Genomic DNA, 26,946 nt, shown 5'->3' with positions numbered 1-26,946 from the left:
CAGCTACGGAGACTCACCATACAACAGTGAGAGGCAGCAATGGTGCAGCAGTTAATTAAGGGCCACATTATTTTCAGAATGGAGGCTCAGTGCCCATTCAAAATGCACGCCCACTTCTGGACACTCTCCATTGCAATTGTCCAGGCAGACTAGGTACAAACAAAGCCCAGCATGCCATGCTCCCAGGCAGCCTACAAGTCCCAGCATGCCATGCTCCAGCGTCGCTGTCTCCGCTCTACCTATCCCAACATGCACTGCGCCACGGTGCTCTGACCTAGCTCGTGGAGACTACATCCCCCAGCATGCAACGACGACGCCGCTTCGCCGGGGCCGCACCGCATGCTGGGAGTCGTTTTGCGAGGGCCGGCGCAGCCGCGGCCGCCATGTTAGTTGCGGGCGGGTCGAGTGCCCGGATGTTGGTGTTGGGTGCCATCTTTGAGGCTGGCAGCGGCAGCGGCGGCGGGTGGCCCGAGCTTTGCCCCCGGCCCGGAGACGGAGGCGCCAGCGGAGCGGAGGCGGCCGCTCCTTGGGATTCGGTAAAGTCCCCGCTCGCCGGTAACTAGAGCCCGTTAATAGAACCCGGGCCGGGGGCGGCCCCTCACCAGCCCCTGGGGCTGAGGCCGGGCCCCCTGCTCCCCACCCCCCCCCCCGGCCCCGGGGAGCCTCCCCTGGCCGCCCCCTCCGCGCCTTTTCCTCCCCCGGGCCCAGGCCCCGCGCCCTGGGCCTGCTGGGGGAGGGGTCCCCTCGCTGACGAGCCCGCGGTGGGGGAGCAGGGCCCCCCGAGAGAGCCGCTGGAGGGGGTACCCGGCCTCCCGCCCCCTCTGCCTGGGGCCAAGCGCCCTAGAGAGCCGCGGCGGGGAAGGGGGACCCCCGGGGGGCCCCGATTGAGGGGTAAATCCACCCCCCACCCTGGAAAAGAGGGAGAGTCGGGGGAGACCGCCCCCACTTCCGGCTGAAATTGACGGATCCCTGGGTCCAGTTCCTGGGGCAACGCTTAGGGAAAGCTGCCGAGGGAGTTTCTCCTCTTCCCTCCTGTGCCAGGCCCCCTGGGGCAGCCAGGGCTCTGTCCCGCTCCTGCCTTGGGCACGTTAGGTTTTGGGTGAAGAATATTGGCCCCCTTCCCATCCCCAAGCGCCCTGTGGACCCCTGGGAAAGGAGAGTCCCTGGGGCAGCCCCAGATGTCAGTGGAGCAAAGAGACGATTCCAGTGTCGGGGGCTCCCTTTAGGACAAAAAGGGCTTCAGAGGCGAAAGGCTGTGCTTCCCGTTTCTGGTGGGACTTGCAAGGAACCTGCTGCCAATTCATAATTTTGCAGGCTGCACACATCAGTGCCCCCAAAGGGATTGAAATCAGGATCTAAACTAACTCTGGATGCACCCAGTAGCTGACTTAAATTCTTCTTTAGCTCGTTTAAAACAAAAAACACAAAATCAGATTGTTGGTGATATTGGCCTTGGCTGCCTAAAACCAACCACACCACAAAACCCTTCCCATCAGCTTTGATTTTTAATTGAGAATGAAAATACGAAAATAGCGCCTCATATCATACCCATCAGTATGTGGACTCGGAAAATCATTCCCAAAACTGGTGCTTTGGGGTGCACGAGTGCACGTTGCACTTGGGGATTGAGCTGTGCACCTTATTTTCAGAATAGAATGCTGTGTTATTTGATTATAAAAATGAAATATCCTGGGAAGAGTTAATTTTGAAACAAGGGAACTTGGAACTACCACTATGGCATGCAATTAAGTTGGATGTGTACACAACTAATTAGGCTTAATAGATGGTACTAAATTTGGGGCTGGATACCTGAGCATTTCAGGAAAAAGTTGGTGTAGAGGTACTTCCTTCTGTCCCTTTTCCTCTTAAAATAGTACCCTTTCAAGCAACTGGTTCAAGAGGAAGTTGACTCCTACAGACACAAGAAAAGATCACTTAAGTGGGCGGCAAGACCAGTTGTCAATATTTCCATAGTAAAATTACTCTCAGTTCTGGCATAAATTTTGGAAATAGAAAGAGAATGAGTGCATATTCTTTCAGTGTGCCAGTCTCCCCTGTCTCCCCCAGTAGTAGATGCAGCAGCTTTAGTAGTGCCGGCAGTCTGGAATTTATTCCCAGTGCCCATTCTGACACTGACGATGATGATAAGGTGATGGCAGATGGGGTGGAGCAACCTGCCAAACATAAAGAAAAGAAGGGGTTGCGGACTAAGGGAAAGCCACGCCATAAAAAACTGGTGCTGTCTAAAAAGTTTGTTAAAGATCTGGGACCGGCAGGTACTGCAGCTGCAGTAGTCTTACCTGGTGCTCCTGAGCAAGATGGAGAGAGCTTCTTTATTGAGAGCACTACAGTAAAACGGGTTCTGTTGCCTGGTACAAGAGCAAAGACTTCCATCGTGTGGAACTTCTTCCATGTTGATCCCCAGTACCCCTGTCGTGCCATCTGCAGCCTATGTAAAAAAAGCGTCAGCCGTGGCAAGCCAGGCACCCACCTTGGCACATCGACGCTTCAGCGGCATCTCCAAGCAAAGCATTCTGTGTACTGGGCCATGGCTAATAAAATAAGTGCTACTGGTGGAAGCAGTGTAGGGGAGGAGGAATATGCCTTTAATGTGCCTGTGTCACCAATCTCCCCTGATAGCAGATTTAGCAGTTTGAGCAGCAGTGGGAGTTTGGAATATATTCCCAATGTTCACTTTCACAGCGACAGTGTGGAAGAGGCACTGAGCCAGTTTTCCAACAAAAAAAGAGGAAAGAAAGGACTGCAGGTTAATGAGTTATACCCAGGAAAACCAGAGCTTTCCAAAAAATTTGCCAAAGATGTGGGTCCCACAGGCGCAACGACGGCAGCCAGTGCAGCCGCAGCAGTAGTCGTTTCTGGTGCATCTGGAGAAGACGGAGAGAGTTTTCTCATTGAAAGCAATACTGTCAAACGCGTCCTGATGCCAGGAACCAGGACCAAGACGTCAGCCGTCTGGAACTTCTTCTACATTGATCCTCAGTATACCTGCAGGGCTGTTTGTAATGTCTGTAAAAAGAGTGTCAGTCGAGGCAGACCAGGCACTCACCTAGGCACATCCACGCTGCAACGGCATCTGCAGGCTATGCATCCTGTACACTGGGCCATGGCCAGCAAATGTAATGGCGCTATAGGTAACGGTGTAGACGAGGAAACAGTAGAGGATTTTTCTGTTGGTCCTAGGGAGATGGACTTGTCGCTTTTCTGTCCCAGAAGCTTTTCAAGCTATTTCTCGTCTCGGAGGGATAAACTTACAGCCAGTTACAGTTTAACATCTCAAGGCTTGGGTGTCCATGCGCCAACTTTATCTCCTAAGCCAGTGCTTGGTAAAAGAAAGGTCACAAGTCCCAACTTTGGGACTCCGCAAGGCTCTCAAACATCCGCTACTGAGAAGAAAATTAAATACCACGAAATTCCAGTTGCACAGCAGATAAATAGGGCTATTACAGAATTGATTATTGAGGATATGCAACCCTACTCATTTTTTTCTACCCCTGCTTTTCAGAGATTCATGAAGATAGTGGCACCAGGCTATCAGCTGCCATCTAGAACTTACTTTTCCACAAAGGCTGTGCCCCGGTTATATAATGTTGTGAGAGAAAAGGTTTTCATGGCTCTGGAGAAAGCTGAGTGCAAAAAAGTTCACTTAACCATTGACATGTGGACCCATGAACCAACCACGGACTATCTGACAGTGATGGCACATTGGGTGTCTTTTGAAATGCTGTTGTCTTCCTCTCACAGTGCCAGCAAAACTCCCAGTTGTAGGAAGCAGGCAGCTCTTTGTGTAACTGGCTTTGCTAAAGATTATGCAGCAGCCAGTATTTTACAAGAACTAAATTACCAAATCGGTGTGTGGCTTTCCCCCAATTCCCTCACCCCTGGCTTCGTAGTTTCTGACAACACTGCCAATGTTGTGCATGCAGTGAGAGATGGAGACTTTACCCAAGTGCCATGCTTTATGCATTGTTTAAGTTTAGTAATTCAGGACTTCCTCTGTGAGCACAAAAGCACGAGGAGCATGTTAGTAGCTGCTCGAGAGATTTGCCATCATTTTAATCATTCTGTCAAGGCCCGTCAAATTTTGCAGGAGTTCCAGCACGCAAACCATCTTCCGCAGCACAACTTGAAGCAGGAGGTAGCCAGCCGTTGGACCTCCACCTTTTATATGCTGAGGCGACTTTTAGAGCAGCAGAAGGCAGTGCATGACTATTCCATGCAACACCACGTGGGGAGGGTGGATGGGGTCATCCTTACCTCATTTCAGTGGTGTCTGATGGCTCACGTGTGTGACATCCTTGAGCCGTTTGAAGAAGCCACTCAGGAAGTGAGCATGTGCACTGCAGGTCTTAGTCAGGTACTGCCATTAGTTCGCCGCCTGCTTCTGACTTTGCAGAACATGCGAAAAGATTTTCAAATCAAAGGTGCCACTATAGCTCTCGGGCTGGTGGATGACTTGTCTCTAAGGCTCGAAACTGACTCACGACTGAGCGCTGTGCTCAGTTCTGAGCATTATATCTTGGCCACTTTATTAGATCCCTGCTTTAAAGACAACTTAGAAGAATTCCTTCCTCAAGGTACTGACTTGATAAGCTATAAACAGATCCTTATTGAAGTAGTATCTGAGTATATGTGCACTTTGGTGGAGGGTTGTTCCTTGGAAGCTATAGAAGTATCAGGCCATTCATCCCTTATAGGAATCGATCCTTTTGCTCTTCACCTTAAAGAAGATTACTCTGGTTCAAATCCCTTCAGTGGCTTCTCTTTGAGTGGTGCAGCTTTAATAGGCAAGAAAAGGCTGTTGTGCCCATCAGCTGCAACAGTAGTAGAAGAGTACTTTCAAGATGAGTCTTCAGGGATAACAGTTAAAGATGACCCCCTGACTTACTGGCAGGGGAAACTGAGAAGATGGCCTGCATTAACCCGAGTAGCTATTCAGTATCTCAGCTGCCCACCCTGTAGTCTGCACTCTGAATGTGTCTTCAGCACAGCCAGACACCTCGTTTCAGAACACTCTAGTCCAGGTTTTGACAATATTGAACAGTTAATGTTCCTTAAAATGAACTTAAAAACTATTAATTATGACTATTCCACTCTGGACTTGGGCTTTGACACAGAGGATGAGATCACTCAAAGTAGCGAGGATGAGATGTTTTAGCCAGTGTTGGCAGCTTCAGTTTGTTCTGCGCTCTGGACCATTTGAAGTGCTGGGACTTGTGCTGCTATGTACTGTTCTTGTACGGTGGTTAATATCTAGCACTTCTTGTGCTTTTCATCTTAAGAGCACTTTACAACATCCTCCAAATGTCCCCGTGAAGTAGGTAAATAAGCATTATGTCCATTTTGTAGACCAGAAAACTGATACCTGACTTAGTGCGAAAAATTTGATTTTGTGTTCAGATTGTCCTAATCACATTGACCTAATAAACACCACCTAGGTTTTTTAATATAAATATTAATGAAAATAACTATTTTTTAAATAAAAATAAATATACAAAACCAGGTCTATAATAAAGAGAGAGCAAAATAGGATTTATGCTTTAAAATCATAAAGAGCACGAGGTAGGTGTCTGTAGTTAATAAGCATGGTGCTGGCAGCACTAACTGAATAGTGCTCGCTAATGACACCTATTAAGGTATAAAAATGTTCCGTCTCTGGACTTCTCTCCCCCATAACCCCAGCATACTGTTGAAAGGCCATGGACTAATGCTGGCTAGCTAACTGAAAAGATGGATGAGGAACTTGCATAGTTTTTCAGTGTTGAGAAAGACAGGGCTCTAAAATGAACTGGGCAAATGTTCACTGTATTCTTGTCTTCCTTTAGTGAGGGTGAAGTGTGTGACCCCAGCCTTTTATTTCTTCTCACTGGTCTCTAATGATTGTTTTGATATAACTAAGCTCCTGTACAAAATGAAATTACAATGCAAACCGCAGCTCAATGTGAACACCAGTGTAATTCTCGGGATTTGATTGGCTTTGAAGTTCTTAATCAATTTCTGATGCAAGCTTGCTGAGTGCGCCAGAGTTATTCACTTATTTTAAGCTTTAAGGGGTTAGCTCAGTTGATTTTCTGTAATATTTAAATTGCTGTTCTAACTAAAGTTGTTTAAAACATTTTTTTTAATTTTTTTAAAGTCTAGTTTCTGTGTTAACATTTTTTAATTGTGGTGCTTATATAGAACTGAGAGACCTGAGTTGCTTAGTAGTATAATTTCAGTGAGGCTAATTCAAAACCTGGACTGTGTGCAAAGTACTAAGTATGTGCCGAAGTATGGAAGGTAATATGCAAATGCATTGAAAGAAATAATCAAAAATAGCACACGTTATCAGATAGACCGGGAGGCATTGTCCATTACCTGCCAAGAAATAAGTTTTGGTTTATGTGGAGGCATTTCACAATTTGAAATTGCATTGAATTCTGGAGGATATTAGTGAAAGGGAATTTGGCAAAACTTCCCTGTACCTAATGTATGTTAATTGCACGCTGAGGGAACATTAGTGTAGTTAGATACAGATAGGCAAAAGTTACCTGGGATACAAAATCCAGTTGTAAAGGCAACAAAATTCAAAAGTGAGTAATTATTTAGATACTAAGGGAAGGACAGAGATCGATTCTTACCCTTTTTTTTTTTTTAATTCCCCTTGTCAAGAGTTTAAAACTGATAACTAATACAAGAACCCAACTTTTCCTCTCATTATTTTAGATTTATGGAAACTTCCTCCCTTTTCTCCCCTCTTCCCCCCCCCCCAAAAAAAATCCTGGAAAAATTCACTAGTGCATGCGAATAAAAGGTCTAATCTTTTTATTATTAATTTGTAAGAACTATTTCATTCAATTTCTTCCAAGGTAGAATTGGAAGAGATTTACCAGAGAAATATTTCAGTGTTTTTAACGTATGCAGTATTATTGAAGTCATGTCAGTCCCAGGATATTAGAGAGACAAAGTGGGTGAGGTAATATCTTTTACTGGACCAAATTCTCTCACCAACAGAAGCTGGTCCAAGAAAAGACATTACCTCACCCACCTTGTCTCTCTCAGCACTTTTAATGACACAGGAATTGGAATCTCTTATGTTTAGATCTAATGGTCAAAAATGCAGGTTTTATGGCATTCAATAAAAATAAATAAACTGAAATGTCTCATTTCACAATGAAATTAAACTGTTCGTGGTAACTGGAAACACCATTAGGCTCCTTGTGGTGTCAAAGTCATTGGCTGCTAAGAATTGGACCCAAGCCATCCTTTTGGACCTTTGCCATCTCACAGTGATTGATAATGGTGGATATATGTACCAGGGAACAGTATATGGTCACAAACTGGTGGTATTTGAAAAAATCAAAAAAATTAAAATTGGCTTCCAAAAAGCAAAATTAAAATATTTTCCAAATTGTGTCTCATGCAGCTGTGCCTCTTCAAAACTGAGCGTTTCCCTGCTTGCTGTATTCTAGAACTGCTGTGTTTCTGCACTTGATTGCAACTTTAAATATCTGATCAGAGCTATAAGTTGTTCTTTACAATATGGATATCAGACTATGCATACTTTGTATAAATATGGATATACTGTATGCATGTACATACATGTGTATATTTATGTGCCAGATCCAAACTTGCCCGTATTATAAAGCATTGGCCTGAAAGTGTATTTGTGACACTTTTTATAACCCCTCAATTTTTGCCGTTTCCCCCAAATTGAGACACTTTATGGTGCATTTATTATGTCACTTAAGTGACAAATAGCCCAAATATATCATTTTTATTACCACATTTGAATATATTGGTGTGTGTGTATAAACACATTTGTATATATGTATATACATATATATGTTTATACATACAAGTATGTTTTTGCTATACAGGTAATAAAGATGGGGGAAGGTTTTTGTGTTTTCTTAATAGGTGAAGAAATCTTGAAGACCAGAAATTGGAACTTGAGTTTTAAATTAAAAAAAAAAAAATTTAAACTGTCCGGCTGTGGAAGATGGATCTTCATTTTTGCAGCCACTTTGACTCACAAGTTCATCTTTAAATGAACTGTTTTTTGAAGAGCTAACTAACCCTCGCTGTCTCCAGTCTGACAGAGAGTATTTGAATGGACTTGCTTCCTCCAGTAGTTGTAAGATGTTTAAAAGCACAGCCTGTGTCTGAATTGTGGATGAGATTTCCTTGGCAATGTGAGGAGAAAATTCTTTCTATCCCTTTGTTATTAATTCATGGATTGAGTGTTGGTTCGGCCTACAGGAGAAATTAATTGGAAGTCTTTGAAGACCAACGTTCTTGCTGAGGTTATCCAGGTATGTTAATCTATAAATGTCTAATTTCTCCTTAGTATAGTATGGGGGTGGGAAGGGAGGGCTCATAACTGAAGCTGTATTTTTTTTTTTAAAAGAATGTGACTTATAACAATAGTTAATCATCCAGAGATATTTCCCAGGCACAATTCATTCCTTCAGCGATAGGCCTCCAATCCTGCACTTAACTCTGTATGGAACACAGTTTGTTCTATGTGAATAAAATTTTTTAATGTCAATAAGGACACAGAAAAATCATTATTTTATTTTAAACCACAGAGAAAACTCATATGACTTGAAAGTACTTCAAAACTGGGGTTCTATTTTTTGTTTTTTGTTGGGTTTTTTTTTTTTTTTTTTGGAACTGATCAGTTTCAAGGTAGTCAAGTTAACACTGTCCCTTCAAACTCATTAAAATGGCATTGGTGCAAGAAAGAGGGAAAGTTACTTGTCACTTGATGATCTGATATATATATATATATTTTTTAATTCCCCTCAAACCACCTTCTCCAAGGTTACTTTTTAAAGAAGATTTCACTGATCACGTCTGAAGAAGAAAGGGTGAAGCCCATTTTCACTAAGAGAGGAAGAAGTCTGTGTGGAGCAATAGTCCTGATAACTTAAGCTTGTTCTAACAATCTGTCCAGCATGTCTAAACAAGGAGATGATTGCTACTTCTATTTCTATTCCACGTGTACCAAGGTAAAATAACTGAGATGAACAGAGTTTCTCAAATAATTTAATACGTGTCTCATAGTTAGATTTGAAAGTAGAATCTATCCTGAAGTGTCATAGCTGGTTTCATATCCTGTGTACCGGTCTTGTTTTGTTACACCTAGCCATCTGTTATGAAAAGCAATAAATTTCAAGGTAGAAAAATATTCAAGATCATCTGTGTAGAGATAGAATTAATCTTTACCCCTCCTCCTGTTTTTATCAAGCAGTAATACTGATTAACACTTTTCAAACAGTTGGTTGCTAATCCCTACGAATAACTTGTGATGTTGGCATAAACTCCTTGTAAAGATAGGTAAATCAAGACATGGAATTGAAGCAACTTGCCCAAGCTATGGAGGGAGTCAATGTCAGTGATGGATTGGAACTCGAGCGCCTGACTCCTTCAGTCAGCTTAAACCATTCTGCTTCTCTTTAGAGCTAACTATTGCTTATTGGGCCCAATGAACCAGCTATGGAAAAAAATCCATATCCTATTATGTCTCCTCTGTATGCTGTTTCATTGTTAAATAAATAAGATCCAGAAGTTATAGACATGACTAAGGCCAATGAACAGATGCAGAAACATTTGTGCCCTTTTTTGTGGCAGGAGGAAAATAGGTAGTGTCTGTTTTTGCAATGGCATGCCGTTTTTCAAGAGCTGCAGGCATCATGCTTGGCCCATCCCATGTTGATTGCTGCCTAATTTTTGAATTTCTTAATGTGGCGCAAATATCTCAATTTAAAATTTAACACTAATAACTATAGCTCTTAAGGATGATACAGTAAACAGAATTCTAGCAAGTGTAAATGCAACAGTAAGATGGTTGAGGTTGGCTGTAGGGAATAGGGATGTAGATGTTAATCATTTTTGTGTGGGGTTTGTTTGTTTTTATGAAGTGGTTATTGATTTATCTTGTTCTTGTATCGCATCCACAGTATATCCTGGCTTGTTTCATTGTGGCCACCTCTAAAGTGTTTGTCTGATGTTAAGACAGTGGTTTAAAATAATGTCAGGAAGGACCTTTCAAAATGTTTCCATAGAATTAATTATTTCTGCCTTCTTCCTGAGAATGCACATCTCATCCATTGCTCCATTTCTTCTTCTTGATTCATCTGCCTTTCCATTTCCCCACACTAGGATCAGTTCAGTCACTGAGCCTTTTTCCTTCAGTCAGAAAGTCCCACTTTTACAGCTGTCTTTGTACCTGGGTATTTCAGATTGCAACCTCTTATTTGCTTTTGTCCCATTGGCATAGGGGGACGGTTGTCCCTTCCGTCACTGTGAAGCTGCACTCGGAAACGAGACTGTCTGCACACTCTGGCAGGAAGGGCGCTGCTTCAGGAGTATCTGCAGGTTTAGGCACATGGAGATTGATGTAAGTGTTCATTTTGCAAGTACATTTTCAGACAGTACTTTTTATCTGGTGCTCAGTGAACTGGTTGAAATAAAACTTGTTTGTTGAGATTTACTGTTATGGTAGTCTTGTCACAGATACTTGTGCTGAGAATGTAAACACCAAGATTAGAACTGATTTAGAATCATACAAGTGGATCTGATTGGAGGCTCCTCAATGCAGGCAGGTTACTTTGGCACTTCCAAATTTGCTTTGAATTGGAACGATAATTTACAGTAGCAAGCAAAGAGCATAGAGTGGGTTCGCTTTTACATATCAGTTTTGCCTGCTCTAAGCAACACTGGCCTCCACTGATCAAAGTAAAGGGATGAATTTTAAGAAAATTTAAGCTTGTTAGAAAAACAACTCCTTACTGTAATACTAGACACTGGAATAGTCTCTTCAGTGGAAGTGGCAGTAGTCACGTTGTTTGTATTACTTAAAATTCCGTTGGCCCTCGCGCTGGGGAATAATCCTGCACTGGCCCTTTGGGAGATGAACTAGATGTGATTAATGTGTCTTTTCCATCTCTGACTTCTCCAGTTTTCTACACAGTTTTTGTCGGGTGCTATGAAAGCGGAGAAAAGAAAGAGGAAGTGTAGTGACAGACAGATGCAAAATTGTCATTTTTATAGTTTTTGTAAAGATTGTATATGTGCCCAGAGCACTAGATGGGATTTTTGTTTGTTATGAGGCGATGTCCTAATGGTATATTGAAATACTTTATCTTTATGACATGTTTGACCTGTGAAATGAAGTCATAATATTGCATTGTGATTGTTCTGTGAGAGTTCTGTGCCACTTGGATGCCATCTGATAACTGCATGACACTGTAGCTTTTCCAAGGTGACTTTAATGTGGGTCTTTGTTTTGTCTGTCTGAAGAAAAAACGCAGTGAGATCCCTTGCTACTGGGAGAACCAGCCAGTTGGCTGTAAGAAATTAAATTGCGCTTTCCATCACAACAAGGGACGCTACATTGATGGACTCTTCCTGCCTCCAAGCAAAAGTGAGTTGTTTCATTTTTCTCCTTCGGCAATTCTTCCCAGATCCCTGAAGGCTTGTAGAGTTGACTTCTGGACTTTTACTTGCACAGATATTTTCGAGTGCTCCTGCTATTGGTAGTTGAAAAATAAAGGCAGCTCAATTGTTCGTGATAGAAATTAAAATCTGTGATGGTTTCAAATGGCACACTGGTCTGACCTAAAATGTCAAAAATATTTATTTAAAAAACAGTGCCGAGACCACTGCATCAAATATTACAATATTTGCTTCATTAACAAACTGTCTCTTGAGGTCGATATTAAAACTTGTTGGACCAATAGTCAAAGTATCCTTCACCTTGGTCAGTTTTTCTTTGTGAGACAAGAAGTCTTAATATTATCAAAACATGAAGTAAATTTGTTACTTATATAGCAGCATCGTTTCTGTACAACAGGTGACTTGTACCAGCCAGCCTCTGATCCTGAGCACAAGAAATGGGCCTCCAGCTGTAGTCAAGGCTGAAATGAATAGCAGTGAAGATTTCACCCAGTTTTTTTATGCCTACCTGCTTTTCTCCCTTTTATTAATATTTTCCTTCTGTTTTAAGCTACCCTCATCTCACTCAACCTTTCAATAGGTGCAAAGAGATGTAGCTTTGTGGAGCTGTAAAAATAATAGCCAAACATCCATGCTCTCTCACCTGGCATATCCATGCTGAGCGGAGTCTCTTCTCTCATAGTGAAGGAGAGTTCAGCATGTCTGGAAGTTTATCTGCATTGTGGCTTGGAAGTGAATGAAGCGTTGGATTCAAGGTTTTAAATAGGCAATTTACAGGTGTTTCTACTGTTCTTCTAGCTGTGTTGCCAAGTATGACTGAGTGTGTAGAAGAGGAGGTGAAGGTGACCCAGATCTCGCTGCAGCAGAATAAACTATCTGTCCAGTCCAACCCCTCCCCCCAGCTGCGGGGGGTGATGAAAGTGGAAAACTCTGAAAATGTTCCCAGCCCCACTCATCCTCCAGTCGTAATCAATGCTGCAGATGATGATGAAGATGATGATGGTGAGCAGATTTTAGCTCCTGTATTTAAATAAATACATACAGCACTGATGCATTTGCTATGTCCTAGTAATCAACCTTCAGTTTACATGGTCAGTCCTGTGGTGGTTCTAGTCTAGCATTCTGATTGGGCTATGGCCAATACCTGGAATATTGGAGGAAAGCTTTTCTAAACTCTCGTTGTACAAGGAAACAGGAATGGGATTTCGTCCTTAAGCACCATGCCCCTTATAGGCAATCCAGAAAGTAGCCTTGTCGAGCGATTACGAGCTAGGAACTGAGTCAAGAGACCTAGATCTTAGTTCTGACATGGCCATACTTGGGCAAGTTGCTTAGGCCAACTTTTTTTTAAGTGGCCACTGTTTGAAGTCAGAGGGAGCTGTTGGGTGCTCAAGTTGAGCACCCAAAAACCCTGGCCATTTTGGCCTTGATCTCCCAATACTCCACTTTTGCATAATGAAGAGAGTACTCACCCCTTAGATTAAATGTGCTGCGTAAGTCCATGGTCTGATATCTGAAAACACGAGATTTGGCTATTAGTTGTTTGTATTACCATTACACCTAGGAGCCTCAGTCATGGACCATGACTCCATTGTGCCAGCTACTGTATGTAACCAGAACAAAAAGGTTCCTGGTTTCCCTGCCCCAAAGTCCACACAGTCTTGTCCAATTCCTGATGCTAATTGTGTGTGAACTAACATTTTGTCCCTTTCAGATCAGCTTTCTGAAGAAGGAGATGAAACTAAAACACCTGTTCAGCAGCCAGCTACAGAAACCCATAATGGATTGCGGATAATTTCTACTCGGAAATCCAGTGCTAATTCAAAACAAGGTATTTAATGTTTATATTGCAGGAGCACCTAAAGGTCACAACCAGGTTGGTTCTTGGACTTCATTGTGTTAGGCATTGGTCAAATGTAATAAATGACCACCCCTGTGGTTTGCCTGGAAAAATCCTTAATTCTAGCTATTGGCTGAGACCCAAGGATCACCTTCTTAAGGAGATCAGCCACTCTTCTGCAGTCACAAACAGGATAGCTCAGTCAATGCTTAGATTGTTCTTTTTTCAAATCCTTTTGGTTTATGTTGAGCAATCCCAGAAGGCATTTAAACAGGAAATGATAGTGTGACTTTTCAGGTTACCTTTTTAAAAATTCATCTTGGTAATCAATGCTTACATTAAATCTCGCTAGCTTTAGGAGCATGTGGAGTGGTCCATGAGTTAACATATAGGTCATCAGGCTAGACCACCTTATGTACACTGGGTAACTCCACTGGTTTCAGTGGAGTTATTCCTGGTTTACACCTGTGTAAGATGATGGAAGATCATTCCCTAAGTCTTTAAATTACCATGCAGGTGTAGTTTTGAGGTTTACTCCTTAAACAGACATACAAAGGAAGTTCTGTAGGGAAAGGGGGTATTGTATGGTCATGCAGTGGCATCTTCTGACAGCTGAAGAAGTATACTGCAGCTAGTTCAGAAAGCAGCATATTGTGGAAGAACAGTGAAGTGAGGGGTAGAAATGGGAACACAGAATGGCTCTGGAAGGTGAGCATCTCTGTGACTTAGCTGTCACAGGAGACCAAAGGGGACTTCAAAGCCTGGATTTCCCCCACACTGTTCAAATAAACAAACAAACAAACAAACAAAACCCCCTTAAAAGTAAGCCAAGTGATTAATAGAACAGATGTTGGTAATTCTTAAAAATGCAGCTTCTGCTCTCTTGTGAGACCAGCCAACCTACTAAACTATCCCAAATTCTGTGGCCAGGAAGATAGGGGTGTTTGTTTGTTTGTTTGTTTGTTTTTTCTTTTGTGTCTGTTAATACTGATTTTTTTTTTAAATTTATTTTTTGGAAAAAGCAGTAAATGTTGAGAAGCTTGGTCTGTATTCATAGACGTGCACCATTGCTTTTAAGTTTTGGGTACATTCACAATTCTGCATTTTCAGATAACAGTTTGAATTTTGGAATAAAAACACTTGAAGAAATCAAGTCCAAAAAAATGAAGGAAAAATCACAAAAACAAGGTGGTGAGTTACTCTCCCTCCCTCCCAAATTCAATGGCACTCCTGTCTCAAGAGAGACAACAGTTTTTCCTGCATGGGAAATACACAAGTTGACTTGCAGGGTTTTTTTGGTTGGGATAATCTGTATTTGCTTTCAGAAAAAATGGCTTAAAAATAGTTCAGGTGTTTAAAAGCAGAGTCCAGATGGCACAAGCTTTCTTGTATTAGTTAGGCCATCTAAAGCAGGGAGTAAAGCCCAAATGAGAAGGGTACAAGAATATACTCTCATACTGTTGTGCATTATGCATCTTTCCCCCCCGAAGCATCTGGATAGCTGGCCAAACATAGGCTAGGACTATTCTGTGCAGTCCTTTGTATTTACTGTTCTCTTTTGGCCCAGATATGCAACTGATTGAGTGTGAGGTCTGTTCATAAAGGTGTTTTTAAACACCCTCAATTGCATGATCTGGGCCTTGATTTCAATTTGCATATAAATAATGTTTTGTTGAAGTGATTTAAAATCAGTTTGCTGGGAATAAAGTAACTCTTGTCTATTTTTCCTCATGTGGTAAGGGAGTGGCTTTTTATAAACTTTTTTGCCTGCTAACTTAATATATTTTTGTTTGCTGTGATCAGAAGGCCCTTCTGGAGTTTCTGTTTATCCACTCCAATCCCAGACCATTCCTGGTCCGGAAAAGGAAAACCTACGGACGGTGATCAGGACTGTAACCTTATCTGCAAGGCAAGGTAATGATAACTACTGCCTGCTTCCCTGGTTGCATTTTAGTGGTTCCTTAGACTGTAGTGTTGGTCCAGATGTCCTTGCTTTCTCTGGCCAACATGGTATTCATCTGCTACTGATGGTGCCGAAAGGTGTTTGAAGACTTTATTTAAAGCTTCAAAACCCATGGTTTCCTTCTGAGGGAACAGTCGCTGGATATATCAAAAACCTCTGACAGTGCTGGTACTCAGTGAAGCATATAGATTTTTGACTTTTGCATCAGGACATTCAGCATCGGGGCATCACCATTAAAGGGTTTCAGAGAAGTGCTCAAGCTAATCATAACAAGCCAGTGTTACCAAATGTGATCATGATGCTGCAAACACTTGAACATGCACTTGACTTTACTCCCAATGGGTCTGCTGGTGTGAGTAGAGCTACATATGTGCTCAAGTATTTGCAGAATCAGGACAAGTGTTTGTACAAGGATATAGCTGCAGAACCGAATAGCAAAAGGAGAGAGAAATGAATGGGTGCAAACAGGAGAACCAATGAAAGGAAGCAGCTACAGAGAAGCTCTGTGGCATTGGAGAGGGGGCCAGCAGTAAACAAGCAGAGAAGGGTGTGGGTGGGATGAGTGTGTGTTCATGAGGTAGTCTGAAGTAAGACAATGCGAGGTTCCATTCTTTTTCAGAGAGAGACTCGCTGCTGTTTGATAGTTGTTCATCCTAGTAAGGAATAAATCCTCAAAGTATCTAGTAGACTAGAAGCCGAATACGGAAGTTGTGCTCTCAAGAGGCATTTTGCTTGCTTCTAAGAGTAAAACTTAACTTTGTGAATACTTCTGCTGTAGGAGAACCTCCCTAACCAGCACAGTATGTAACTTGCACACTTGTTATCAGAGCCTTAATAGCAGAAAGCTGAAGCAAGATCTCATACTACGATTTTTACTAAGTATATTACAGCACACTTACTAGTAAGTTTCCAAATTGTAATTCTCAAAATGTTTTATGATGCAATATTATTGCATTTTTGTTTCCTCGCTAATAGGCAAAATCTAATGATTTACAATAGGAGTCTATCACTTGTGTAAACTAGTGAGATTATTTTGTATGTATATATGTCTAGTGCTTTTTCCAAATTAAAGATGCTTATGTTTCACTGTTCAAGGTGAGGAGCCTCTAATTCGATTGAGTCTCTCGGAGAGACTGGGAAAACGGAAACCCTCCATAGGTAAGAACTCATAGGCTAGAGAAATAATGCTGGCTAGAGTCAGCTTCCTTGGCACAGCTCTTTTAATGCACTTAAGTTGAAATCTGCAACACCCATCTGCCATTACAACTGTAAGGCTCCATGCAGCTCTGCTAATGCGGTTCAAAAAAATATTTTATAGAACAAAATAAAGATACAGGAATTTAGTTTCAGGAAAAAAGGAGTATGTATGAGACTCATTACCCATTACCTGAATGCTAGTCTGTAACAGAGTGGCAGTTTCTACAGCCCTGCATAAGGTTGCAGAATAATTACTGCTGTAACTCATGCTGACAGGTGGGTCCTTAACTCCAGCCAGATTGGAAAGGGGATGGAGTGTCTCTTTGTAAAACGGGGAACAAGGGACTGGGGCAGGTGAGGATTTGCAGGGAAACCCTAGGAACAGCCAAACTTGAGAAGAAAGCGTTTAGGGTAGGGTTTATAGTTAGATATTTATCTGAACAACCCTCAAGAAGGGGAATTTTTTGACACTATGCAATGTGTATACTCTGAAGCAGTGTGGGTACTCTAGCTGCTTATATACTCTGCTTCTTTAACTTAAGTCAGAAGCCATCAAGTCATCTATTTGGTAATTCCTGAGCTTGTGGCTTCTTGTATGCTTTACCAGAGAGATATGGTGCCCCCAAAACACCAAAGCAGATATATCGCATTTGCCCCCAGGCTTGTGCAAATGTATTGTTCTAGTGCCCTTCTCCTTAAAGATGTCTGCGTTTCAGGTATTGTACGACAGCGTTTCTCAAATGCAGCCAATGTGGCTGAATGCAGCCACCAGGGGCTTTTCTTACGACCACAGCCTCCTGGGCAGTGACTGGCGATGGGGGTGGGGTGAAAAGCAATGGTCTCTCCCCCCGGGCCATCAGCAGGGGTTTGGCCCTGGTCCACCCTGGAGCCACAAACGGCAGAGGAACAGGCAGTCGGTGTGAGTTTACCACCTTCTGTGGGGCGGTGAGGCTCGGGGTTCAGCCCTGAGGTGGCGGGTGGCAGGCTCCGGTCATGGGGCTTTGGGCTCCAGCCCTGGACCCTGGCTGCAGGTGCCAGCCCTTGGCTCACCATCCCGCTACATCACTCCTGGCCCCCACTGCCTCCCCTGCCCCCTACCATTGCCCCAGTCCGTGCTGTCTCCCTACCCACCTCTTATCCAGGGCTTACTGGCTGAGTAAGTCTGCTGTGAAAATTTATATTTGTATGTTTGTTAATATCACTTTTCACAGACCCCCAGCTAGCTAGTAAGTCTGCTGTGGAAATTGATATTAACAAATATACAAATATTACCTTTTTCAGCAGCAGACTTACTAGCTAACAAGTCTTTTTAAAAAAAAAAAAAAAAAAAAAGCAACCAAAAAGCAAAAGAAACAACAACAAAAGACAAGAATGTGCAAAACACCTTATTTGTGTTTCTATTCTGTTTAGGTCCAATAAAGAATAGAGACAACTGTACATTGTTTTTAATTATTGAGTCTGCAAAAAACTTCTATATAAATAAACTACAATGATTTGAACATGTATATGTGCATATTTATTTGTTTTTCCTAAAGTTAAGTATTTTAGGAAAAATTGTCAGAACGCCCACCGGCAAAATTGGTGGCCGAACTCTGAGGCCACCAAAAATATATTATGAGAACCCCTATAGGTTTGTGAAGTGCTTTAGAACTTTCTACCCTGAGAGTCCCCGTCTTGATTTGGCAGTTGCTTCATTAAGGGAGTTTCTCAGAGAGCCTCTTAACCTCCTGACATCCTTATCTTCTGCTGCTTGGGTTTCAAAATGCTGCTTCCACTGAGAACCATTGTGCTATTTGGGAGCTACAACTTAGAAGTAGAAATAGCAGATATTAGCAGCTGGAAGATGCACAGAAAAAATTAACTTCTGTGAAAGGTAAAGAGAGCAGAGCTTCTAGGCGACTCCCCTGTCTTCAAGTCCTCCGATGGACAAGCTCTTGTTAATATGTTCAGATATTAGCTGTTGACTTTCTTTCCACCGTGTTTGGCTTTACAGATGAAAGTGGCCCTCCACAGAAGCGTAGCCTTGCTGAAAGGCTTGGAAAGAAGCTTGAATCTCTGGAGAAGACTGACAAAGCACCAAAGAGAGGTACTGCTGTTTAAGAAATTCTTGGATTTGTAACATACCGACTTCCCTTTTGGCTCTTTGTACATTAGAGGAAGCCTCTCAAGATAACTTTGAATTTCCTGGAACCATGTGAGAGACAAAGGAGCAGCCCACCTAACTGCTTTGTGTTTGTTCTTGCAGTTCAAGTCCCCAAGTCTCTTAAGGAGAGGCTAGGATTGCCAGCTGAGCAGGCTAGCACGGAGACAGGTAACAGCTGTGTGCTAAAGCTGATGCTTCCCTTTTTCCTGGACCTGCCATTTCTCAGCAATCCGCATTGCCCTACTCGTAGCCGTTAGAACACCTGTATCTGCCAGCGTGAGAGTTCTGGCTTGACAGCCAATTTGTTTCCACTTGTGCCTCAGCAAGCTTCTCTCACCTGTCTATAAGCAGAAGAGTTTGAAATGTGCTTGGAGACAAGTGAAATAGAAACTGGAAACCAAGAGATGGGATTGGAAATGCCAGTGGAGGTACAAGGTAGTGATAGAATGGGGCAGATTTACCTCTGTGCTGCAGTCATCACAGTGGTAATAGATTGTTTACAGAAAAGGGATCAGAGTGTGCCCTACAATTTGATATACATGCTTCTCTAAACCACATTCACAAGTGTAGGTTATGATTTGGTTTCCTTTCTCTTTGACACACTGACAACCACAGTTTTTTGGGGGGCCCTAAATGGCTACTTAATTTTTTTTCAATGCGCAGGTCACAGTTTTCTCTTTAAATGTTTTGGGTTTTTCTTCTTTTGGTGACAACAGAGAGAGCTGCAAAACAAGCAGGTGAGATCCGTGTGAAAACACTAGAGGAAATCCGTCTTGAGAAAGCCAGCCAGAGACGGGGAGAACCTCAAACCAAACCCAAGACTGAAGAGTCTTGTAGAACAGAAGATCCTAATCCAAGGGTGAAACCCTCCCCAACAATTCGAATTAAAACCTTTTCTGAGGTCCTGGCTGAGAAAAAAAACAGGCAGTTGGGGGAGGAAGAGCAGCTAAAAGTGGAGGAAAAGCTAAAAGCGGAGGAAAGCCCTACCAAGCTGAAGACTGAGAGTGAGACCAAGAAGCAGGACACCACAGCTCCACCTATAGCCAGCAAAGGGCAGCTGGAGCAGTCCACAGGCAAAGCCATGTCAATAGGGGAGGTGCGCATTAAAACATTGGAGGAGATCAAGCAGGAGAAAGCCCTGAGGATGCAGCACAGTGGAGAGAACACCCTAAATACGCCACCACAACCTGAGCTTACTCCCATCGGGAGGAGATTACTGCGCATTACAAAGCTGACAGGTAACAAATGCTTTGGCCATTCCTATAGTACAGCAGGTTGCCCTGTCTTTGCTAGTATTTTCAGTTGACTCAGAATTCACTAATTCCACTACATATGACAGAAGACTGTCAAAGTCAAAAGTTAGGAAGTGCCAGAATCAGGATTGCCCATGTCAACCTTACTTGCTGCTTTGTACATATGTAATTAAAGACTGTCATGCATATCACTTGTTATGTCTTCTATGGGGCTCCTGCCTCATTCAGTGAATGTATAGTTATTTAATGTGGAGGACAAAATGCAATATTGAATGTGTGGCCTCAGGCCTCACACGCTGTACTGAATACAAAATTCATTCCCTCCTGGGAGTTTCTGTAATCCTCTCAAAATAATATTGGAGTCAGTGTTTCATGAACATTAATGTTTGTGATCTTCACAACACCTCTGTGAGGTAGGGATGTGTGTATATGGTTTTTTGGTTTTTTTTTTTTTTTTTTTACAGCAGGGGAACCAAGGCACAGAAAGAGATTAAGGCCAAAATTGTCCACTAATTTTGGGTGCCCAACTTGAAATATGTAGGACTTGTTTGGGTTTTTTTTGGGAGCACAACCACTTTGCATGTTCAGAGCACAATTCCACTGATGTCTGAGTGTTCAGTGTTTTTGTGTCTCAAACCACAGGTGTCTCATGTTGGGCATACACAATTAGTAGCCAGCTGTTAACACTAGTTTGAGTGAGGTGCCCAGCATCACACAGGAACTCTGTGGAAGAGGCAAGCGTAGAATCCAGTTTACCAGGCCAGCATTCAACCACCTAACCATGAGACCATTCCTTTTTCATCCTACAGTCCTCTGCCTCATTCACTATATGCTTTAAGACCCCTGCCTTATTTGTTGCAGAGGTTGGACAGACAACAGCCTCATTCTTCATTCATTCCCTGCGCATAATACATCATGTACACTGTACAAAGTGTCTTTTAGATGTAACATTAAATGGGGGTCTCTTTGGGACATCTCAGTGCTTGGTCAGCTGGAAATAAAAGTTCTCTGGTGTGTAGCTCAACCCAAACCTCATGATTACAGTGTGTACAACTGAATGGAAGCACAAGCTGCAGCCAAATTCTTAGTCTATTAAAGTGGTGCGTTTGCCCCAAAAGGTTGGAAACCAATAGTGTGAAATGCTATTCAGGAGATCTGTGGTGTTTCAACTCTTGGAATTAACAGTGTGGGTTTGGGATGTTTTAAAGCACCTGGAAGAGAAGAAAAGAAGTTGCTGGAGTCAAGCGTTCTGCCCCTCAGTATTGGCCCAGCAGACAAGGCTGTAGAGGTGAGTCCCTGGAGAATATAGGAAACACTATGTGTCAGAAGTAATATTCACATTCTGTGTACCAGCATGACTTCTCACATACCTCCGATGCAATGGGGGTGTCTATATATTTCTGCATCGACGTGCTGGAGATTAATCCAGAGTCCTGTCTTCTGTGATAGCATTTCAAGACAACATTGCAATGATCAAATGGCTTTGAATTTCTTGCTATTTATACTTAGCAATGAATAAGAATCCCTGGTAGCAATGAATAAGAAGCCAGGACTTTGTAATCAGAGGTAATCTGTCTGAGGGCAGCATTGGCAACTTGTGTTTCCCTTGGGCTCCTACTAAGAATGGAATAGATTTCAGCTAGTCTTTTGCTTTGATCCGGGGACAACCCATGCTGGGACTTCTGTAGTAAAGGTGAGGGTGTTTGTGAATCTTGATGCAGGTTGCCAAAAGACAGCTGTCTGATATTAGGGTGGTGCAGAGCTCAGAGTCCTCTCCAGAGGAATTGCTGATTAGGTTTTTGTTATGAAGTCTCCCTAGATTTGTCTCATCTTGTTCCTCGTTTATTTTCTTTAGTTTTCAGATGAAAGTGCAAGCAACTCTACAACTCAAGTGAAGAGTTCTGAAGAAATACTGAGGGAGAAGCGGCAGCTGAAGCCACGGCAGAAGGAGAAGCTCCAGAAGGAAATATCTGCTGTATCATCCCCTGGAGAAGAAACGATTGAAGAGAAGAGCCCAGCGGCTGGAAGTCCTGAATCCACAGTGACACCTGGGGCAACTCGTCGGTTGACAAAGAGACTGACTGTGAAATCAGAGGAAGCTGTGATGGAAAGTCCAGGAACGGAGGGTTCAGTGCTACCAATGAAACAAGCAGCTCAGTCTCTGGAGCGAAAGGCTAAAGGTGAATGTCATTTTGTCTGGTATTTTCAGTAGCAGAGTTTAACTTTAAGGACTGATCACTTAATCTGTTCCCAAAATCACTCAGTTATTTTGCTCAATATTTTCAGGGAAAGATGACCAGTGCCCATTCTGCAGTGTGGTCATAATTACACTTTTCTCATCGCCACAAGTGCAACACAGTATGATGCATGTTTTGTTCAGTTGGCAAAATGGCCAGCCTTGATTCAGAAGAAGAAGAAGGGAGTAGTAAAAGGAAATGCTGCCAGTTTGCATTGGCACAGTAGTGTAACAAGTTGTGCAGATCCTTGATGTGAGTGGGAGAGGAAGCCTACATGGAATTTGCCTGTTCTGTTTCCTCCCAGCTCCAGTCCGTGTTAACCCTTTCCTTTTTGAGAGCCCTAAATAATAGAAAATGGCTTTCATTTGTGAACACTGAAATTTCAGGAAAGTTACCCTAGAAAAGTGGTGGTGTTGCTTAGGATCTCGATGCTGTCCAGATTTTCTCTCTATTCTCCCCTTCATTTCTGATTGGTTTACTAATTTGTTCCTGACTGTTGGGTAGTGTTGCTGAACGGCTCCTACATTCCACCCCAAAGATGGCTATGTTAATGGAGGTGAAGGAATTTCTCTGAAATGTGTTAGAGCTGATAAGATGAGACACTGTAAGTCTATTAGCATTTTTACAGATTGCTGACTACATAAGAACATGACAGCCATACTGGGTCAGACCAAAGGTCCATCTAGCCCAGTATCCTGTCTTCCAACAGTGGCCAATGCCAGGTGCCCCAGAGGAAATGAACAGTCTCTGGCAAACAGACTAAGGACACCAGTCCTGCCCATCCTGGCTAATAGCCATTGATGGACCTATCCTCCATGAATTTATCTAGTTCTTTTTTGAATACATGTATTTGAACTACCTGCCAAAGGGTTAATTGGGGGTTACGAGGTGCTGTGCCTTATACTCATTGCTGGCTTTACAGAAGAGCAAGGAAACTGCATCAATCCTAGGAACCAATCAGCTTCTGTTCCTTTCCTTTTATGTTCCAGCCAAACCCAAGGTGAATGTGAAGCCATCAGGCGTAAAAACCATCTCCCCTGCAAAGCAGGCCCTGAAACGTAAGGTGGCTGAAAGTCATCCTTCTGCCATAGCAGCTGTGAAACCACTAAGCGCCACCAGCAGTGACTTGAAGGAGCTCCCAGCTAAAAAAGCAGCTGTGGTAAGGAAACTGGCTTACAAGCTGGACAGCCTATGGTGAAACCTGAACAGAAGTGTTTCACCCTGCCCCTAAGAGAAGATAGATATAGGGATGTCTTATCTCTCTCTCATGCAATTCTGTCCAGATCTGAGTCCCTTACCATACCATGGGATGATTTTGATGCATTTTCCTCCATCTTTTATTAGATGAGTACCAGCACTTTTATAATGTTCTTAGTTAGATGCCTTCTCAGTGGAGTGAAGTACATACCACTTACGTGCATTCCAGAGTAGCTAGTCAACTACTGCTGAAGACTTCAGGCCCTTGATAGGCATCGAGTTTTATGCTTGCTTTGTCTGGGAAGGCCCAGATTTGTTTTGGCTTGGAGCTCAGGGAGGATATGGCTGTGCAAGGATGGGACAGGCATTATGCTGGAGGAAAGGAAAACTGCTGAGAAATATTTTACTTTTGTACCTTAACTTTCACCTTGCTTTTTCCCAGACTAATGTTCTAGCCCTGCCAGAGGATAGTCCAGCCACTGTACCAGGGAGAGCAAAATCCAGAGACAGGTAATGTCTGCAACTTGCTCCTGTTCCTGTTAGAAAAGGTTTTTGTCACTGGGGTGTCAGGAAACTTCAGTACAGTGCCTGCCTGACATTTGGGAAGATGAGTTTGAGGTCATCAATGTTATAATATACCTGTTAAACCGTGCAATATACCTGCTTTAATTTTCTAACTATTTAGCAGACTCTCCTTTGGATTATCTTTTAAAACATTTGAGTTGTTTTTGTTAATGTCAGTGAATTGTCATCGCTTGCAGTAGCATCTTTCTGAATTCCTGTGAGTCCTGAAAGAGGCGAGGGGTGGTGTTGGAGTGGAATGAAGATAGGGGAAGACTTTCCTGCTGGCTCCTCCTCAAATTCTAACTAGTGGCTGGCATTCTCTGTGACCAAATGCATGTCTCAGCAGAAGGCTCTATAAGAGAAGAGGGATATTAGGTGAAGAAAATAACGCAGAGCTGGGTGAGATAAGTTTCTGCAGCACCTGGCCGAATCAGGGCTGACTAAAATCCACTGCTGTCAGCTTCTTACTGTCAAGAGCACCAAATTCATCCAAACGTGTGATGGAAAGAGTAAATAATTGATATCTGTTTTAACAAACAGTTCACAAAATTTATCCATTCACATTTTTATAATCAGTTTAGTAAATTAGTGCAAATGTATTGTCTTTGGAGGCAGAGCATTTGGGGATCTAGCAAAAAGATTGCTTTAATTCTCATGGTTGTGTCTAGGTCCCCAAACTGAGAATGTACCTGTAATATTATGTTGGACTCAGAGACAGCCACTGCTTAATTTCACAGCAATTCCAAAGGATTGGAGGTGTGGGGGGGGGGGTAGCACTAGAGTAAAATAGGGTGTTTGGCAAAATAGATATTTTCAATTAAGGAATGTCTAATTGCTCTCTCTCTCTCTTCTCCCAAGCCCTGAGCTGCATATAGGAAGCCAAGCGGCCTCTGTGGCTCAATCAGAGATGACAAGCCCAACCTCTTCACAGGCAGCAGTAAAGACCCGCAGGCTGAGCTCCACCGCAGCTGGGAAAGCACCCTTATCCGTAGAAGATGACTTTGAGAAGCTGATTTGGGAAATCTCTGGAGGCAAACTGGAAGCAGAGATTGATCTGGATGCAGGAAAAGATGAGGATGACCTCCTGCTTGAACTATCTGAAATGATTGACAGCTGAACCAGACTTATACTTATCTTTTAAAACAAAAAACATTTTAAACTCTATTTTGTTGGATACCCAAGATAAATCTTTTTCTTCTATATGAGGCTTTGCCACAGGTCTTCAAGTACACTTGAACTGGTAGAAATTGGCAATATCTGCACTCAATTGTCGTTAATTTCCCTGCCGGTCAGAGTTAACCTGTATACCCATCCTGTTACCATAGGCGGCTATTTTGAATATGTGAAGACAAAGCATTTCACAGTTTCAGGCCAGAATAATCCTGGAGCCCATCTATAAAGTCTGGGGGTGTAAACTTCTTCCACTGATTCAAGGCTGTGAAGGCTTTAAAAAAAAAAAAAATTCTCAGCAAGGTGTGCAAAACTCAGTGAGTGTGTTTCAAAGCTTTCTTTTGCTTTGTTTTCTTGAATGGCCTGGAATTACTATGTCAACTCTTGAGTTGTATTTGTCCTTATTTTCTTGTTTTAAGATTCTAGGGAAAATTAATGAAAAGGATAATTACTACAGTAATGTGGGCCAAACGTACTGCCAAAGGTGCGGGATCGGGTTAGTCCATGCAGCTTTACTTCCTTTTAATTATCAGGGACAATACAATATCGGTATGGAAAGCAGCAGCTATACAGTACATGAAGACTGCCTTCCTCCCTTTGAATCTTACTGTACTAAATCTTGGGGGGTTGGTACTTTTTGTTGACTGAATAAGGTCCTGGGGCAAGTGGTGTAACCCCTCGTGGCCTGCTGCACATCAGTAAATTGAAAATGGGTCTTAAAAGTGCCTCTCATTTCCAAGAATCTCTTCCCTCTTCTGCTGACTTTTCTTCTACTGGAAAGCAGTAGCTGTTGGCACTGATGGGAAAACACTTTCAGCTTTCTTTGAACCCCAATTCGCTGTATAGGCTTGTCTGATTTGATGTAGCACTATGCTGGAATTCAGCCAATAAGAAGGATTTGTCAAGTCAGGCAAGTCTTAGAAAAGTGTTCTACAGTGGTCACAGCAAACTCTGTGCCCTCCCCTGTCCTGTGGATACCTTTCTTTCTTCTCACCCTTCATTTCTCTATAATTCCACCCTCCTCCCCCTCCACCTGAACTAGTCATTTAGGAAGAACATACCTGGGGTTGGAATGTTAGGAAAACTAGTCCTATGTGCTTGACAGTCCATTTGCCTGAACTGTGTACATGGATTCTTGCTGTGACCCCACAGTGAACGTTTGAGATTGGAGTGTATTGCGTTTCCCATCACCTATGTTCATTTTGACCATGAGATTTTTTTTTTTTTTCATTTTCTTAAACTTTCAACAAGCTAGTCCCTTCTGACTTTGAGCTGTGAGGATATAGGTGTGGCAAGGCTTTTGCTGCGGGCAGGCTTAAAAAAAAAGTTTAATTGTATTGTAAATATTTTGTCTTTGGAAGAAAACACATACATGATTTGGTAATCCACTGTGATGTCTTAGTTCTTATAGGGAAGATTTGAACCAAAACCAATTTTTAAATTAAAAAGCCCACTCCTGAAGAAACTGCTGTTATAGTTCTAGGAGGGACACCACGCAGGAAGCTTCATCCCGAAGAAGCTGAAAAGCAACAACCCTCCATCCTGCTGAAGGACTTTTCACAATGAGACTTCAGGTTGCTTGTGCACAAATGGAAGCAACTTTCAGAGACAGAGATATGTATGAGATTGTGATCTAAAAAAATTTTCCCGGCTGCTTGTTATCTCCCTGTGTTTAAGCAGAATATTCCGTTACGTTGTCAGCTTTGTTCACTTCTTTCTCTGGATGAGAAGTCCTGTCTACGAAGGCCGAATTTTATGTATGCCATTACTTCTGTAAATATTTTATTCTCTCATTTTCTATTTAGTTGGTATTTAAGGCATTGTCTTACATGTAATCTGAATCATACACGTTCACCATGAGTTGGGCTGTTCATGAAAAACATTACTCCTGTTTTTAAATAAAGCTGATGGAGGAAGTCTTA

General features: G+C 42.6%; 1 protein-coding gene across 9 annotated transcripts; it reads left to right on the top strand.

The window, feature by feature from the left end:
- The first annotated feature begins 393 nt into the window (after positions 1-393).
- On the top strand, positions 394-26,946 carry ZC3H11A (zinc finger CCCH-type containing 11A). Of its 9 annotated transcripts, none has more exons than XM_038379729.2 (18): positions 394-555; positions 8,260-8,312; positions 8,824-9,011; positions 10,283-10,402; positions 11,305-11,428; positions 12,259-12,462; positions 13,175-13,291; positions 14,411-14,491; positions 15,104-15,214; positions 16,359-16,421; positions 18,454-18,546; positions 18,706-18,771; positions 19,320-19,841; positions 21,065-21,144; positions 21,712-22,036; positions 23,083-23,252; positions 23,733-23,800; positions 24,713-26,946. In XM_038379729.2, the coding sequence occupies exons 3-18, from the start codon at positions 8,958-8,960 to the stop codon at positions 24,969-24,971; spliced, it is 2,457 nt and encodes an 818-aa protein (XP_038235657.1). In that variant the 5' UTR covers positions 394-555; positions 8,260-8,312; positions 8,824-8,957; the 3' UTR covers positions 24,972-26,946. The 9 variants fall into 9 exon arrangements, 8 of the variants coding, with proteins under 8 accessions (XP_038235657.1, XP_038235659.1, XP_038235658.1 ...); XM_038379731.2 differs by having other exon boundaries at positions 419-536; positions 14,411-14,488; XM_038379730.2 differs by having other exon boundaries at positions 421-536.

The sequence above is a fragment of the Dermochelys coriacea genome, chromosome 21 (assembly GCF_009764565.3).
Source record: "Dermochelys coriacea isolate rDerCor1 chromosome 21, rDerCor1.pri.v4, whole genome shotgun sequence".
Lineage (NCBI taxonomy): Eukaryota > Metazoa > Chordata > Testudines > Dermochelyidae > Dermochelys > Dermochelys coriacea.
The sequence above is the reverse complement of the archived record's forward strand: the minus strand, read 5'-3'. Positions and strand labels throughout refer to the sequence as shown.